General features: G+C 35.4%; 3 protein-coding genes across 4 annotated transcripts; 1 reads left to right on the top strand and 2 right to left on the bottom strand.

Moving 5' to 3' along the window:
* Positions 1 to 1745: 1745 nt before the first annotated feature.
* Positions 1746 to 2889, bottom strand: LOC119613873 (the record flags this gene model as incomplete). The annotated part of the gene is given in 5 exon segments (XM_037969944.1): positions 1746 to 1900; positions 2091 to 2140; positions 2204 to 2654; positions 2709 to 2746; positions 2749 to 2889. Coding segments are annotated over 5 exon segments (835 nt in total), but the record flags the coding sequence as incomplete, so codon positions are not given.
* A 3032-nt stretch (positions 2890 to 5921) lies between these two features.
* Positions 5922 to 9418, top strand: LOC119613870 (gustatory and odorant receptor 21a). Its single transcript, XM_037969942.1, is given in 6 exon segments — positions 5922 to 6676; positions 6742 to 6887; positions 6949 to 7206; positions 7209 to 7249; positions 7252 to 7308; positions 9320 to 9418. Coding segments are annotated over 6 exon segments (1356 nt in total).
* Positions 9419 to 9842: 424 nt separating this feature from the next.
* On the bottom strand, positions 9843 to 17607 carry LOC119613869 (lysosomal alpha-mannosidase). Of its 2 annotated transcripts, none has more exons than XM_037969940.1 (8): positions 17357 to 17607; positions 16856 to 17226; positions 14544 to 14886; positions 14336 to 14469; positions 11758 to 12404; positions 11487 to 11701; positions 10572 to 11423; positions 9843 to 10521 (listed from the first exon to the last, which is right to left on the bottom strand). In XM_037969940.1, the coding sequence occupies exons 1-8, from the start codon at positions 17477 to 17479 to the stop codon at positions 9955 to 9957; spliced, it is 3252 nt and encodes a 1083-aa protein (XP_037825868.1). In that variant the 5' UTR covers positions 17480 to 17607; the 3' UTR covers positions 9843 to 9954. The 2 variants fall into 2 exon arrangements, with proteins under 2 accessions (XP_037825868.1, XP_037825869.1); XM_037969941.1 differs by lacking the exon at positions 14336 to 14469 and adding an exon at positions 12495 to 12628 and having other exon boundaries at positions 17357 to 17605.
* Positions 17608 to 18163: the final 556 nt, after the last annotated feature.

Here is an 18163-nt window from a genome sequence, read left to right as displayed (position 1 = left end):
TCTAGTTTCTGTTCTAGTTCTGTTCTATTCGTTCTAGTTCTATTCTTATATTCGTTCTAGTTCTGTTCTAGTTCTGTTCTAGTTCTGTTCTAGTTCTGTTCTAGTTCTGTTCTAGTTCTTTCTAGTTCTGTTCTTTCTAGTTCTGTTCTAGTTCTGTTTAGTTCTGTTCTGTTCTAGTTCTGTTCTAGTTCTGTTCTGTTCTGTTCTAGTTCTGTTCTAGTTCTGTTCTAGTTCTGTTCTAGTTCTGTTCTAGTTCTGTTCTAGTTCTGTTCTAGTTCTGTTCTAGTTCTGCTGTTCTAGTTCTGTTCTAGTTCTGTTCTAGTTCTGTTCTGTTCTAGTTCTGTTCTAGTTCTGTTCTAGTTCTGCTCTAGTTCTGTTCTGTTCTAGTTCTGTTCTAGTTCTGTTCTGTTCTAGTTCTGTTCTAGTTCTGTTCTAGTTCTGTTCTAGTTCTGTTCTAGTTCTGTTCTAGTTCTGTTCTAGTTCTGTTCTAGTTCTGTTCTAGTTCTGTTCTAGTTCTGTTCTAGTTCTGTTCTAGTTCTGTTCTAGTTCTGTTCTAGTTCTGTTCTAGTTCTGTCTAGTTCTGTTCGTTCTGTTCTGGTTCTGTTCTAGTTCTGTTCTAGTTCTGTTCTAGTTCTGTTCTAGTTCTGTTCTAGTTCTGTTCTAGTTCTAGTTCTGTTCTAGTTCTGTTCTAGTTCTGTTCTAGTTCAGTTCTAGTTCTATTCTATTATATTTCTGTTCTAGTTCTGTTCTAGTTCTGTTCTAGTTCTGTTCTAGTTCTGTTCTAGTTCTGTTCTAGTTCTGTTCTAGTTCTCTTCTAGTTCTGTTCTAGTTCTGTTCTAGTTCTGTTCTAGTTCTGTTCTAGTTCTGTTCTAGTTCTGTTCTAGTTCTGTTCTAGTTCTGATCTAGTTCTGTTCTAGTTCTGTTCTAGTTCTGTTCTAGTTCTGTTCTAGTTCTGTTCTAGTTCTGTTCTAGTTCTGTTCTAGTTCTGTTCTAGTTCTGTTCTAGTTCTGTTCTAGTTCTGTTCTGTTCTAGTTCTGTTCTAGTTCTGTTCTAGTTCTGTTCTGTTCTAGTTCTGTTCTAGTTCTGTTCTAGTTCTGTTCTGTTCTAGTTCTGTTCTAGTTCTGTTCTGTTCTAGTTCTGTTCTAGTTCTGTTCTAGTTCTGTTCTAGTTCTGTTCTAGTTCTAGTTCTGTTCTAGTTCTGTTCTAGTTCTGTTCTAGTTCTGTTCTAGTTCTGTTCTAGTTCTGTTCTAGTTCTGTTCTAGTCTGTTCTAGTTCTGTTCTAGTTCTGTTCTAGTTCTGTTCTAGTTCTGTTCTAGTTCTGTTCTAGTTCTGTTCTAGTTCTGTTCTAGTTCTGTTCTAGTTCAGTTCTAGTTCTATTCTATTATATTTCTGTTCTAGTTCTGTTCTGTTCTAGTTCTGTTCTATTTCTGTTCTATTTCTGTTCTAGTTCTGTTCTAGTTCTGTTCTAGTTCTGTTCTAGTTCTGTTCTAGTTCTGTTCTAGTTCTGTTCTAGTTCTGTTCTAGTTCTGTTCTAGTTCTTCTAGTTCTGTTCTAGTTCTGTTCTAGTTTTGTTCTAGTTCTGTTCTAGTTCTGTTCTAGTTCTGTTCTAGTTCTGTTCTAGTTCAGTTTTAGTTCAGTTTTAGTTCAGTTCTAGTTCAGTTCTAATTCAGTTCTAGTTCAGTTCTAGTTCAGTTCTAGTTCAGTTCTAGTTCTTTTCTAGTTCAGTTCTAGGTCTAATAACTTACATCGATTTGGATAAAAATGTGGTATACACTTGCAAATTTTATATACCAAATTCAGACGGCATTCTTGCATACATAAATTTTTAGTATAGATCGGAAAATGGGTTAAATTGGACTCATGATTAAAACGACAATTTCGTTGGCGAACATTTGATTCCCTAAACAGAGAACAACAGATATTAAAAATTGGTTGAATAGGAAGCAAACGTAAAAGGATGTTAGGAATTGAACTTCATAGTTATATAAAAATATACAACTTCCAAAATGTGAAGACTTACGTCTCAAAATTCTTAGTTGTTGTAATTTCAGTAACAGTCGGCTCAAAATACAAATTCTCTGTGGAGTAGCCCAACATTATTATCCACCTTCATGACATCAAAAGCACTGTGACCATACAGCTATAAAGAAAATTAAATTTAAAACCATTTTGAATAACTTTAATACATAACCTCCCAACTTACATCCATGGCCGATTGAAATCCTATAAAATTGTAATCTATATATCTATCCGGAAAAGAACCCTGTTGAACTGGTCTCACATGAGCCTCTTCTTCGTAGATGTTATTCTCGGGATATTCACCAAATATTAAATAACGTGAGGTATATTCCTCGGGCAGAAAACTATTCGATAGATAGCACAGACCATATTCTGTTAGAATTTGACGGGTGTGTATATTAGCACCATTGTCAACAGTGCGGACACGTTGTTTTTCATTCGGGTTCATGGTTTCGTCAGCTGTTAAATTGTATATAAGTTCCATATAACGATTTGGTTTTAAACGAATTTTATCCAAAGTTCCCTCTATAGTTTTGTGTATGGGAATGTCGTTAAAATTAATATAAGTAGAATTGGCTAAATGTTCTAGAAAGTCGAACAATTCTTCTTTATGTTCAGCGGTGATATCGTACATTCTGGGAAATATAAATATTATTTAAAGTAGTAGTCAAAAATATATCTTTACTTACTCGCAAAAATGATCAAACTTTTCCCTATTTAGTCTCTCTCCATTGGACATATGGTCACACTCGGCAAAGTGGTATTCCAATCGAAATAGTTACGTTCTATGCCCACATAACTGTTTTTACTCATGAAACGCGTTACCGATTGCAAGGCAATGAAAAAGCAAAAGTAATGACAAATCGCCATCAAAATAAACCAGAAATCCTCTCCAACAGAGTTAAACCATTCCGGACAAGATAGACATAGCAATGGGCCACACAGGTTTCCAAATATAATTTTAAGTAATACCAAATACTTAAGAGAATCTTTTTAACTCCATGCCAACAAGGGTTTGGCCTTTTCACAATTTCCGTTTGTCGCGAAGGTTTCAGGGTGTTAGCTAGATATGTAGTAGGTTGTGGGCGGGGCGATTGAACTTTAGTGTACATTATTTTCTGTTTATTTTATAAGTCCGAAATGTTTGCTGGTTTGTTGACAACTATCTGTTAGTTAGTGCTTAAGGCCTAAAGAGGTTGGTTATTTATTTTAATTGTTACATGATTTGTACACTTCAAATGCATTTGTTATGTCAAATAACAAGTGTCTGGAAACAATTAGCACGCGATTTGGCCCGGATGATAACAAAGGTTACACAGCTTTTCTAGTTAGTTCTAGTTTTTTCCAGATTTGTTTTAGTTTTGTTCCAGTTCAGTTCTAGTTCTAGTTCAGTTTTAGTTCAGTTCTAGTTCTGTTCTACTTTTGTTCTAGATCTGTTCTAGTTCTGTTCTAGTTCTGCTCTAGTTCTGTTCTAGTTCTATTCTAGTTCTGTTCTAGTTCTGTTCTAGTTCTGTTTCTAGTTCTGTTCTAGTTCTGTTCTAGTTCTGTTCTAGTTCTGTTCTAGTTCTGTTCTAGTTCTGTTCTAGTTCTGTTCTAGTTATTTTCTAGTTGTGTTCTAGTTCTATTCTAGTTGTGTTCTAGTTCTGTTCTAGTTCTGTTTCTAGTTCTGTTCTAGTTCTGTTCTAGTTCTGTTCTAGTTCGGTCTAGTTCTGTTCTAGTTCTGTTCTAGTTCTGTCTAGTCTGTTCTAGTTCTGTTCTAGTTCTGTTCTATTTCTGTTACTAGTTCTGTTCTAGTTCTGTTCTAGTTCTGTTCTAGTTCTGTTCTAGTTCTGTTCTAGATCTGTTCTAGTTCTGTTCTAGTTCTGTTCTAGTTCTGTTCTAGTTCTGTTCTAGTCTGTTCTAGTTCTGTTCTAGTTCTGTTCTAGTTCTGTTCTAGTTCTGTTCTAGTTCTGTTCTAGTTCTGTTCTAGTTTGTTCTAGTTCTGTTCTAGTTCTGTTCTAGTTCTGTTCTAGTTCTGTTCTAGTTCTGTTCTAGTTCGTTTCTAGTTCTGTTCTAGTTCTGTTCTAGTTCTGTCTAGTTCTGTTCTAGTTCTGTTCTAGTTCTGTTCTAGTTCTGTTCTCGTTTGTTCTAGTTCTGTTCTAGTTCTGTTCTAGTTCTGTTCTAGTTGTTCTAGTTGTTCTAGTTCATGTTCTAGTTCAGTTCTAGTTCTGTTCTAGTTCTGTTCTAGTTCATGTTCTAGTTCTGTTCTAGTTCATGTTCTAGTTCAGTTCTAGTTCTGTTCTAGTTCCGTTCTAGTTCTGTTCTAGTTCTGTTCTAGTTCTGTTCTAGTTCTGTTCTAGTTCTGTTCTAGTTATGTTCTAGTTCTGTTCTAGTTCTGTTCTAGTTCTGTTCTAGTTCTGTTCTAGTTCTGTTCTAGTTCTGTTCTAGTTCCTGTTTCTAGTTCTGTTCTAGTTCTGTTCTAGTTCTGTTCTAGTTCTGTTCTAGTTCTGTTCTAGTTCTGTTCTAGTTCTGTTCTAGTTCTGTTCTAGTTCTGTTCTAGTTCTGTTCTAGTTCTGTTCTAGTTCTGTTCTAGTTCTGTTCTAGTTCTGTTCTAGTTCTGTTTCTAGTTCTGTTCTAGTTCTGTTCTAGTTCTGTTCTAGTTCTGTTCTAGTTCTGTTCTAGTTCTGTTCTAGTTCTGTTCTAGTTCTGTCTAGTTCTGTTCTAGTTCTGTTCTAGTTCTGTTCTGTTCTGTTCTAGTTCTGTTTTGTTCTGTTTAGTTTGTTCTGTTCTGTTCTAGTTCTGTTCTAGTGTGTTCTAGTTCTGTTCTAGTTGTGTTCTAGTTGTGTTCTAGTTGTGTTCTAGTTGTGTTCTAGTTCTAGTTCAGTTCTAGTTCAGTTCTAGTTCTGTTCTAGTTCTGTTCTAGTTCTGTTCTAGTTCTGTTCTAGTTCTGTTCTAGTTCGTTCTAGTTCTGTTCCAGTTCTGTTCTAGTTCGTTCTGTTCTAGTTCTGTTTTAGTTCTGTTTTAGTTCTGTTCTAGTTCTGTTCTAGTTCTTTTCTAGTTCTGTTCTAGTTTCTGTTCTAGTTCTGTTCTAGTTCTGTTCTGTTCTAGTTCTGTTCTAGTTCTGTTCTAGTTCTGTTCTAGTTCTGTTCTAGTACTGTTCTAGTTCTGTATGTTCTAGTTCTGTTCTAGTTCTGTTCTAGTTCTGTTCTAGTTCTGTTCTAGTTCTGTTCTAGTTCTGTTCTAGTTCTGTTCTAGTTCTGTTCTAGTTTGTTCTAGTTCTGTTCTAGTTCTGTTCTAGTTCTGTTCTAGTTCTGTTCTAGTTCTGTTCTAGTTCTGTTCTAGTTCTGTTCTAGTTCTGTTCTAGTTCTGTTCTAGTTCTGTTCTAATTCAGTTCTAGTTTCTGTTCTAGTTCTAATTCTTTTCTAGTTCTGTTCTATTTCTGTTCTAGTTGTGTTCTGTTCTGGTTCTGTTCTAGTTCTGTTCTAGTTGTGTTCTAGTTCTGTTCTAGTTGTGTTCTAGTTCTGTTCTAGTTTATTTCTAGTTCTGTTCTGGTTCTAGTTCTGTTGTAGTTCTGTTCTAGTTCTGTTCTGTTCTAGTTCTGTTCTAGTTCTGTTCTAGTTGTGTTCTAGTTCCGTTCTAGTTCTGTTCTGTTCTAGTTTATTTCTAGTTCTGTTCTAGTTGCGGTTATTTCATCACTTTGACGTTTTCACTTTGCGTTTATATAAACATTTATGAAATTCATAAAATATTCCTCCTCTTTTAACCTAGAACTTTCTTATTTCTATTTACCCCTCCATTAATATTACAAACCAGTGTAATCAATGAATTTTAAATTTGTCACTATTTAAGCACTTGCCAGCAAATGTTTTCAAACATTTTCCTTTAACCCGCAATAGTACAACAATTGGAACATTATCGACATCATGGCCTTTTGGGCTTCTGTCAGCACTAAATCACCGTTGAAAATTGCTCCCGTTTTAAATCCGAATCAAAAACAATTTCTACAAGATGAATTGAGATTTCGTGAAAAATTGGATATATTGGCACGCAGCGATATGAATAATTTAACCGATTATTATGTGCGGAAACATGAGACCGTAGATGATCCGGACTTGCTCGACAAACATGATTCTTTCTATCATACTACGAAAAGTCTATTGGTTTTGTTTCAAATAATGGGCGTTATGCCCATACATCGTAATCCATCGAAATCGAATTTACCACGCACGGGATTTTCCTGGCATTCAAAACAGGTTTTATGGGCCATTTTTATCTACTGCATACAAACTACCGTAGTGGTATTGGTCTTGAGAGAAAGAGTGAAAAATTTTATAGTAAACTCGGATAAAAGGTTTGATGAGGCTATTTACAATGTGATTTTTATCAGTTTGCTATTCACCAATTTTTTGCTGCCCGTGGCCAGTTGGCGTCATGGTCCTCAAGTGGCTATATTCAAAAATATGTGGACCAATTATCAACTAAAGTTTTTGAAAGTTACTGGTACACCAATAGTTTTTCCAAATTTATATTCTTTAACCTGGGCCTTGTGTATATGTTCCTGGGGTTTGAGTATTCTAATAAATTTGTCGCAATACTTTCTGCAGCCCGATTTTGAACTGTGGTATACTTTTGCCTATTATCCTATTATAGCCATGTTGAATTGTTTTTGTAGCTTGTGGTAAGTTTGAGATACCATTATAATTGGATCACAGATATATAAAAATTATGTTCTGTAATATTAAGGTATATTAACTGCACCGCGTTTGGCACTGCTAGCAAGGCTTTATTGATTTCATTGGAAACCACTTTGAAGGGTGATAAGCCAGCTGAAAAGCTAACAGAATATCGTCATTTATGGGTCGATTTAAGTCACATGATGCAGCAGTTGGGTAAGTAAATATAAAAGTCTCTAAAAAGTTTTTTATTTAACTGCTACTCCCACTTTTTCAGGTCGCGCCTACTCTAACATGTATGGCATGTATTGCTTGGTGGTATTTTTCACCACCATCATTGCTACTTACGGTTCGTTTAGTGAAATTATTGATCATGGTGCCACCTACAAGGAGGTGGGTCTTTTTGTCATCGTTTTCTATTGCATGAGTCTTTTGTATATAATTTGCAATGAGGCCCACTATGCCTCACAGAAGGTGGGTTTAGATTTTCAAACTCAATTGCTGAATGTCAATTTGACGGCAGTGGATACGTCTACACAAAAGAAGTGGAAATGTTTTTGGTGGCTATAGCTAAGAATCCCCCCCGATAATGAATTTGGATGGTTATGCTAATATTAACAGGGAGTTAATAACATCGGTAAGTAAGATCTAGAACAGGACTAGAACAGGACTAGAACAGGACTAGAACAGAACTAGAACCGAACTAGAACAGTACTAGAACAGAACTAGAACAGAACTAGAACAGAACTAGAACAGAACTAGACAGAACTAGAACAGAACTAGAACAGAACTAGAACAGAACTAGAACAGAACTAGAACAGAACTAGAACAGAACTAGAACAGAACTAGAACAGAACTAGAACAGAACTAGAACAGAACTAGAACAGAACTAGAACAGAACTAGAACAGAACTAGAACAGAACTAGAACAGAACTAGAACAGAACTAGAACAGAACTAGAACAGAACTAGAACAGAACTAGAACAGAACTAGAACAGAACTAGAACAGAACTAGAACAGAACTAGAACAGAACTAGAACAGAACTAGAACAGAACTAGAACAGAACTAGAACAGAACTAGAACAGAACCTAGAACAGAACTAGAACAGAACTAGAACAGAACTAGAACAGAACTAGAACAGAACTAGAACAGAACTAGAACAGAACTAGAACAGAACTAGAACAGAACTAGAACAGAACTAGAACAGAACTAGAACAGAAACTAGAACAGAACTAGAACAGAACTAGAACAGAACTAGAACAGAACTAGAACAGAACTTAGAACAGAATTAGAACAGAACTAGAACAGAACTAGAACAGAACTAGAACAGAACTAGAACAGAACTAGAACAGAACTAGAACAGAACTAGAACAGAACTAGAACAGAACTAGAACAGAACTAGAACAGAACTAGAACAGAACTAGAACAGAACTAGAACAGAACTAGAACAGAACTAGAACAGAACTAGAACAGAACTAGAACAGAACTAGAACAGAACTAGAACAGAACTAGAAGAACTAGAACTGAACTAGAACTGAACTAGAACAGAACTAGAACAGAACTAGAACAGAAACTAGAACAGAACTAGAACTGAACTAGAACAGAACTAGAACAGAACTAGAACAGTACTAGAACAGAACTAGAACAGAACTAGAACAGAATTAGAACAGAACTAGAACAGAATTAGAACAGAACTAGAACAGAACTAGAACAGACCTAGAACAGAACTAGAACAGAACTGAACAGAACTAGAACAGACAGAACTAGAACAGACTAGAACAGAACTAGAACAGAACTAGAACAGAACTAGAACAGAACTAGAACAGAACTAGAACAGAACTAGAACAGAACTAGAACAGAACTAGAACAGAACTAGAACAGAACTAGAACAGAACTAGAACCGAACTAGAACAGAACTAGAACAGAACTAGAACTAGAACAGAACTAGAACAGAACTAGAACAGAACTAGAACAGAACTAGAACAGAACTAGAACAGAACTAGAACAGAACTAGAACAGAACTAGAACAGAACTAGAACAGAACTAGAACAGAACTAGAACAGAACTAGAACAGAAACTAGAACAGAACTAGAACAGAACTAGAACAGAACTAGAACAGAACTAGAACTAGAACAGAACTAGAACAGAACTAGAACAGAACTAGAACAGAACTAGAACAGAACTAGAACAGAACTAGAACAGAACTAGAACAGAACTAGAACAGAACTAGAACAGAACTAGAAACTAGAACAGAACTAGAACAGAACTAGAACAGAACTAGAACAGAACTAGAACAGAACTAGAACAGAACTAGAACAGAACTAGAACAGAACTAGAACAGAACTAGAACAGAACTAGAACAGAACTAGAACAGAACTAGAACAGAACTAACTAGAACAGAACTAGAACAGAACTAGAACCGAACTAGAACAGAACTAGAACAGAACTAGAACAGAACTAGAACAGAACTAGAACAGAACTAGAACAGAACTAGAACAGAACTAGAACAGAACTAGAACAGAACTAGAACAGAACTAGAACAGAACTAGAAAAGAACTAGAACAGAATTAGACTGAACCAGAAAAACTAAAACTGATTCGATTTCGATCAAAATAAGATAACTTTCTTTGAATTTTATTTATTTCCAGAATGTTTCCTTCATGGCCACTTATCTGGTTGTATTGTTGCAATTTAAAATCACTGAACAGCGAGGCATTCGTTCACAGCAGGCCATGGCCGCCATGTAGGATTTAAAGCAAGGCCAGTAAAATGGTCTTGCAAAAAATTTTGCTAATGTTAACATGAGGACTTGGAACTTTCTAAATCATTTATATGTAACACGACCCTGCTTTTGACTGAAGTTGTTTGTACTGTATAAAATTAAAGTGTATTGAAAGGTTGTGGACATGGCTAAGGTTGGTGACTACGATGCAAAATGTTAATGTCGACGCACAGATGGCGCTAGAGTAGTTTGTACACATGCCAAATTCACAATCGAAGTCGTATCGTCGTATATTTGTATGTTACACAAATTTCTCAAACTATATATTATTTAATATAAAACATAATACCATACAACCTTACGACACGGATTATGAATGGGACACTTACTTATTTTATAAAAATAAACTTTAATATTTTATAATTAAATTGTAAATAAACATATACATATGTGTTGCTGTAAATAAGTTTTATTCGTTTAAATTTTATTATTTCTTTTTGTTCAATTTTTTCAAAATATTCCATCTCTATAAGCTCTCCCTCCTTCTTCTGCCCGAAAATCTTACAAATACATTACAAATGTTCTGATTTGCATGGCGCTCAATTCGATCATAAACTTACGATCCTCATTATATTCCAACGGCAATTCAGCTACCGATAACTTGAGTAATTTTAATTTTTCCATACGCTGACGATTCAGTTCTTTATGTCCGAAGCCATATTCCCTTTTCAAGCGATTGCTTTCAGCTCCTAATCCTCCTATAGGTAAAAGTTCCTCGTGATAATCGGTGGCAACTAAAGGCTTTTGTGCTTTCAGTAGTTGTACATGTTTGGCGGATTTAGCGAAAACAGCATAATTTTCATACCAAGAATCCTCGGGATCCGGTACAAATTCCATGCGACGATTTTCATCTAACCAGGCATTACCATCCAGGGTGGTTTCTCTTATATTAGAGATTTTGAATCCTTGGAAAACCTCATTTATATCGAATTGTACAAATTTGGAGTATTCGGGATCTTCGTCTTTTTCGAGTATATGCTCGAAACGTACTAAAATTTCGTTTTCATGCCAGGGTTCAAAGGTCAGGAGATGTATATTTTTGGGCAAGGATATCGAAAGGCCGGTGAACTAAAAGTGAAAGGTTTAAAGGGGGAAGATTCTAAAATTTGACTACTTACAATATTGGTGAACTGCTGTCGCCATTCTTCATATGAAAACTTGGTATCACTAAAGAATCTCCAAGGCTGTAGAGTCCTTTCTAATTGTGTAAAACGCTCCAAAGACTGGGTGGTAGGACTTTGATCCAATTGCGAAGAACCCAATATCAAATAATGTACTCCTCTAGCTACTAAACCTTCACCATAAGCCGTTTCATTTAAGGACTCCTCCACCCCAAAAGCATCATCATGCAATAGACGTCTGTGTACCATTAGTTCTAAAGAACCATCTGATAAAGATGTACCACCCTGAGCCCGATCTGTTAAAATAGCCATACGTGCATGTTCATCCTCTAGAGCAATTTTTGTGGTAATGGGATAATAATTTCCAGCTGCCTTTTCCAGCAGCTTAACCCGCCAGGTATCACGATGATCCTTAAGACGTTTGATCATTTCGCGACCATTAGAATCGGTATAGAATATACCCTCCGATTTGATGTCCGAATTGAAACGTGTTATTATCTCCTTACCCACACCATCTTCTATGGGTATGGGTCCTACCAGCCATTCAAATTCGGCATATTTCTTTTGCTTATAGACCCGGACAACTTGACTAATCCAGCTGTTGAACTTTTGATGCACCTCCTCTACTAAATTACCACGATAGACGGTGATTTCTGGGGCCACAGTTACCGTATGTACAGCATCGGTTTTGGGTCGAAAGATATAGGCTCCTGACGAACGATTACGGAATTCTCGATTATTGCCTATGGCTGCTTCGTAATACAGGAATTCTTGACTAATCATGCGTGTCATGCCATCGGCCTCAACGGCGGACAGAAAACCATTGGTATCAAAGGTAAGGCGTATGTTCTGGGGCAAAAACAAGAAGAATTTTGAAAAGTTTCTTAAAGTTGTCTAACATGTCCGACTTACCTCATTTCCTATATCTATCAAACTAGACATATTATCTGGATCCGGTTCGGGTTTCATATGATGACCATTAGTTTTCTTTATATAAAAGGATTTATAACCGAAGGCTGGTAAATCACTGGCCAGGAAGATGAGCTCATATTTGGCCTGAGACTGGCGGAAGGTGAGATTTTGTAACTGTTCAGGTACGGGTACATATTGGATATCAAGAACCACATCTGCAAAGAGAATTAAATTATTACTTGGAGTTTGTTTTTCTTTTCCCCAAACTTACCCCTATAATCCTTAACCACATAATTAACATCGGGTACTGGTAGCCGGACATAATCCTCTGTGGAATGTGACAAAGGATTGTACAAAGTCAATACAAACTGATCACTTGTCTCCGATACCTCACAGCTACTGATATTAAGCAGAGAACATGTTTTAAATTCAAATTGAAAAGGTCGGGGCTTGCCATGCCTCTTGGGTCGAGGCGAATCGCCCTGGGTTAAACGATTCAAAACAGCACGAGCATTAGCACTACAAGTCCGCATGCCTACACTTAAACGTCTGGCATAATCGAAGGCCACTTTTTGCTTTTCCGTCCCCGTAACAGCATCATGATGTTGCATTACACCCATCGTTTCACGCATAAAACCCAAATGAGGCAATAATTCTGGATACAAATTGGGGGCCAAGGCTGTAAGTTGTTTGCAGACTTGTAGGAAATTGTTACCTACACGTTCATAACGTTTGAGAGTAGGCCTTGAAGTGAAATAACCCGTCCAGTAGGCATGAGGATCTGAGGCATAGGGAAAGAAATCATCATCTTTGGTGGGCCAAGTAATGCCAGCATCATGTAGGGACTTAAGATAACAAGAAGGCGTGGAGTACAGTAAATTTATATCAGAACCATTTACTTGACGGGCATTGGCATATCTGAAATTTTAAGGAAAATATAAAAAGGTTCCAAATTTGTTTATGGATCGGTAAAAATCAGCATATTAAGAAAAATTTTGGTTAACTTACTTAATAAGTTTATCCAAATTTTTAAACCACATATTGGCATTTTGATAATGAAAATCTTCACCCATGGTCACCAGAATATTATTGGTACGATAACCCTGGGACATTTTTCGAGCTATGGCGAAAAATTCATCAATCTAGAAAAAGGTTTTTATTACTGAACGGACCAGGCATGGAAATATATAGACTCTAAACAAAACTATAGACTACAACCTAAACTAGACTATAGACTGGACTAGGTTTTAGACAGTTTCGATTTTAGACCAGATTATAGACTAGACTATGAACTAGACTATAGACTAGACTATAGACTTGACTATAGACTAGACTATAGACTAGACTATAGACTAGACTATAGACTAGACTATAGACTAGACTATAGACTAGACTATAGACTAGACTATAGACTAGACTATAGACTAGACTATAGACTAGACTATAGACTAGACTATAGACTAGACTATAGACTAGACTATAGACTAGACTATAGACTATACTATTGACTACACTATAGACTAGACTATAGACTATACTATTGACTACACTATAGACTAGACTATAGACTAGACTATAGACTAGACTATAGACTAGATTATAGACTAGATTATAGACTAGACTATAGACTAGACTATAGACTAGACTATAGACTAGACTATAGACTAGACTATAGACTAGACTATAGACTAGACTACAGACTAGACTATAGACTAGACTATAGACTAGACTATAGACTAGACTATAGACTAGACTATAGACTAGACTATAGACTAGACTATAGACTAGACTATAGACTAGACTATAGACTAGACTATAGACTAGACTATAGACTAGACTATAGACTAGACTATAGACTAGACTATAGACTAGACTATAGACTAGACTATAGACTAGACTATAGACTAGACTATAGACTAGACTATAGACTAGACTATAGACTAGACTATAGACTAGACTATAGACTAGACTATAGACTAGACTATAGACTAGACTATAGACTAGACTATAGACTAGACTATAGACTAGACTATAGACTAGACTATAGACTAGACTATAGACTAGACTATAGACTAGACTATAGACTAGACTATAGACTAGACTATAGACTAGACTATAGACTAGACTATAGACTAGACTATAGACTAGACTATAGACTAGACTATAGACTAGACTATAGACTAGACTATAGACTAGACTATAGACTAGACTATAGACTAGACTATAGACTAGACTAGACTATAGACTAGACTATAGACTAGACTAGACTAGACTATAGACTAGACTATAGACTAGACTATAGACTAGACTATAGACTAGACTATAGACTAGACTATAGACTAGACTATATAGACTAGACTATAGACTAGACTATAGACTAGACTATAGACTAGACTATAGACTAGACTATAGACTAGACTATAGACTAGACTATAGACTAGACTATAGACTAGACTATAGACTAGACTATAGACTAGACTATAGCACTAGACTATAGACTAGACTATAGACTAGACTATAGACTAGACTATAGACTAGACTATCGACTAGACTATAGACTAGACTATAGACTAGACTATAGACTAGACTATAGACTAGACTATAGACTACACGATATAAATATGCAAATATTCCAATGCCTTAGGGTATGCAGTATTTAAATTTAATAATAACGCCTTAAAATAGGCAACATTAGAGATACTTTTTATGTGGCAAACTTTAGGGAGTTGTTAATATACAAAAGCCGTTTTAATATTTCTGTTAAACACCAAAGATTATCAAAATTTTTAACCAACATTTTCCTTTTTTTAACATGCAAATTTTTACTTATTTCCGAAATTTTCAATTACCGTATTAATTTATCCAAATTTTTATAATAAACATTAGCATCCTGATAGGTAAAATCACCACCCATGGTTACAATAATATTATTAGTACGATAATATTTAGATTGTTTTTCAACAAACTCAAAGAACTCATCGACCTAATTAACATCAATAGCAATAAATTATATTCAATATACGAAAGAAACACAATCGCAGATAAGAAAACACTTACCCTTCTTTTAACATTATTATCTGGTGAATGTTTACCATCGATAATAGGCTCATCAGCACATAAAATATCGAAACAGAACCCGGGTGGTGGTTGATATTGATTGTAGAGGGCGCCGGTAAAGAGATGAGCTGCTTCATCTAAATTAGCTGAAGCTCTCCAAATCATTTCGGCTTTTTTTGTCATTAAACGTTCATCTTTGTCTTGATAATCAAGACGTCCGAAAAAGAGACCATCAAAACCCATTTGAGCAAACATAGAGGCCATTTCACGCGAGTGACCGAACGGATCGATTTGCCAGCCAATACGTGGACGACCACATTCACCGAAGGTGTCATTGAGGCGTCTATGGATAAAAGGAGTAATATTTGTTTAAATAATGATTCTCAAACTGATTCTTATTATGAAAAAATGTTCTTTTATAAAAATGGGAAATTTAAGTTTTTTCACAAAAAATTGGATTTTTTCACCAAAACATCGATTTTTCACTAAAATGAAAAAAACTAGAACTGAACTAGAACCGAACTAAAACTGAGCTAGAACTGAGCTAGAACTGAACTAGAACTGAACTAGAACTGAACTAGAACTGAACTAGAAATGAACTAGAACTGAACTAGAACTGAACTAGAACTGAACTAGAAATGAACTAGAACTGAACTAGAACTGAACTAGAACTGAACTAGAAATGAACTAGAACTGAACTAGAACTGAACTAGAACTGAACTAGAACTGAACTAGAACTGAACTAGAACTGAACTAGAACTGAACTAGAACTGAACTAGAACTGAACTAGAACTGAACTAGAACTGAACTAGAACTGAACTAGAACTGAACTAGAACTGAACTAGAACTGAACTAGAACTGAACTAGAACTGAACTAGAACTGAACTAGAACTGAACTAGAACTGAACTAGAACTGAACTAGAACTGAACTAGAACTGAACTAGAACTGAACTAGAACTGAACTAGAACTGAACTAGAACTGAACTAGAACTGAACTAGAACTGAACTAGAACTGAACTAGAACTGAACTAGAACTGAACTAGAACTGAACTAGAACTGAACTAGAACTGAACTAGAACTGAACTAGAACTGAACTAGAACTGAACTAGAACTGAACTAGAACTGAACTAGAACTGAACTAGAACTGAACTAGAACTGAACTAGAACTGAACTAGAACTGAACTAGAACTGAACTGAACTAGAACTGAACTAGAACTGAACTAGAACTGAACTAGAACTGAACTAGAACTGAACTAAAACTGAACTAAAACTGAACTAGAACTGAACTAGAACTGAACTAGAACTGAACTAGAACTGAACTAGAAATGAACTAGAGCTGAACTAGAACTGAACTAGAACTGAACTAGAACTGAACTAGAACTGAACTAGAACTGAACTAGAACTGAACTAGAACTAAACTAGAACTGAACTAGAACTGAACTAGAACTGATCTAGAACTTGAACTGAACTAGGACTGAACCAGAACTGAACTAGAACTGAACTAAAACTGAACTAGAACTGAACTAGAAATGAACTAGAAATGAACTAGAACTGAACTAGAACTGAACTAGAACTGAACTAGAACTGAACTAGAACTGAACTAAAACTGAACTAGAACAGAACTAGAACAGAACTAGAACAGAACTAGAACTGAACTAGAACTGAACTAGAATGAACTAGAACTGAACTAGAAATGAACTAGAACTGAACTAGAACTGAACTAGAACTGAACTAGAACTGAACTAGAACTGAACTAGAACTGAACTAGAACTGAACTAGAACTGAACTAGAACTGAACTAGAACTGAACTAGAACTGAACTAGAACTGAACTAGAACTGAACTAGAACTGAACTAGAACTGAACTAGAACTGAACTAGAACTGAACTAGAACTGAACTAGAACTGAACTAGAACTGAACTAGAACTGAACTAGAACTGAACTAGAACTGAACTAGAACTGAACTAGAACTGAACTAGAACTGAACTAGAACTGAACTAGAACTGAACTAGAACTGAACTAGAACTGAACTAGAACTGAACTGAAATAGAACTGAACTAGAACTGAACTAGAACTTTCTAATAAGTATAAGTAAATAATTAAATTTATGTTTAAAGTATTCACTTTCTTCAACATTTGGTCATACTCTTAGTTAATACAATAGAAGACAAAATTTTATTAAAAATATTTATTTATTTAAGATTATTGTCTGCGTACAAATGTGCAATAAATTATTAATAACTCAATTAATTAATTCTCACACAATTTTCTAAAGAAATTATTGATACACAAACAAGAATAAAAAACCACTCACCTCAAACCCCAAGCAAATTGATCAATAACACTTTGATAGTGTGTAGTGGCCTCATCGTTCATACTCCAAGCACCACCGATGAATTCCAAACGTCCCTCATTTACCAACATTTTAACTTGTTCCTGCAGCTCGGGTTCTTGTTCACGCCACCATTTGAAAAAGAAGGCGGATTCTACATAAATAAAACGCTTCTGAGGATCTTTTAATAATTCCTGGACCACTGAATCCAATATATATTGAACACCGGCTTTTTGTATCAGAGTCTCACTGCCATAATAATATTGATCGACAGTCTTCAGCCAACCCACATCGTCATGAGTGTGGGGTATTAAGTGAACATTTAACATATGAGGTTTGACTTTGGGGCAGCTCTTTAAAAGTGGGGAAAGGGGAGTATTTTCATTAAATTGTAGTATTTTATATTTTTTGCTCTTAATATTATTCTTTCTTTTAAAAATTTGTATTTTTACATTATTTGCTGATAACTTTTTTTTGACCTACCGCATAACCGCATTTTGTACCCACATTGGGCATAGATTTTTGGGGACGCAATTCAGCACTTTTCAATAAACCTAAAGTAATGCAGATCACTGCAATTACTTTGGCTGTTAAGCCGCTGTTCATTGTATTATTAAAGTATTTTAGTTTTACTATTAAAAAAACTTCTTTCTTTCTATTCAATTAAAAATTTTCCACTTTTTCTTTTAAGCGCTATAGACAACTTGTCGTTTTAAAAATCCCCGCTCAACTGAGTTAGTTCTTAACACTTAATTCTTACTTATGTGTTTGATAACCTCTAGTAAATACAATTAGTGTTCAAGAATTCACTCAAAGTATCTGCAAGATCTTTAAAAGACATACAATTCAATTGTACAATTGTACCTTTTAGATTTTGAGCACAAGTATTAGTAGAGTGATTTGTATTTTATTTAAAGTGAGAGTGAAAAAACACAATGGTGAAAAATCCGGGATTTAATGAGTTTAATTTAAGGTTTTGTTTTTATACTCTCTCATTTACAATCGCAATGCATCCAAGCGAGCCTACATAGTAAGTGAGGCGTATTATATCAGTGATAACAAATTTACTACGAATAGGTACAGTGTGGAGCAAAATAAATAGGAATTTTGTTCAGTTCTAGTTTAGCTCTAGTTCTGTTCTAGGTCTGTTCTAGTTCTGTTCTAGTTCTGTTCTAGTTCTGTTCTAGTTCTGTTCTAGTTCTGTTCTAGTTCTGTTCTAGTTCTGTTCTAGTTCTGTTTCTAGTTCTGTTCTAGTTCTGTTCTAGTTCTGTTCTAGTTCTGTTCTAGTTC

Source organism: Lucilia sericata, unplaced genomic scaffold (assembly GCF_015586225.1).
Source record: "Lucilia sericata isolate MDLA Ls3-8-SP2 unplaced genomic scaffold, ASM1558622v1 Contig002394F_arrow, whole genome shotgun sequence".
NCBI lineage: Eukaryota > Metazoa > Arthropoda > Insecta > Diptera > Calliphoridae > Lucilia > Lucilia sericata.
Note: the sequence above shows the minus strand (reverse complement) of the source record. Positions and strands in the feature narration are given on the sequence as shown.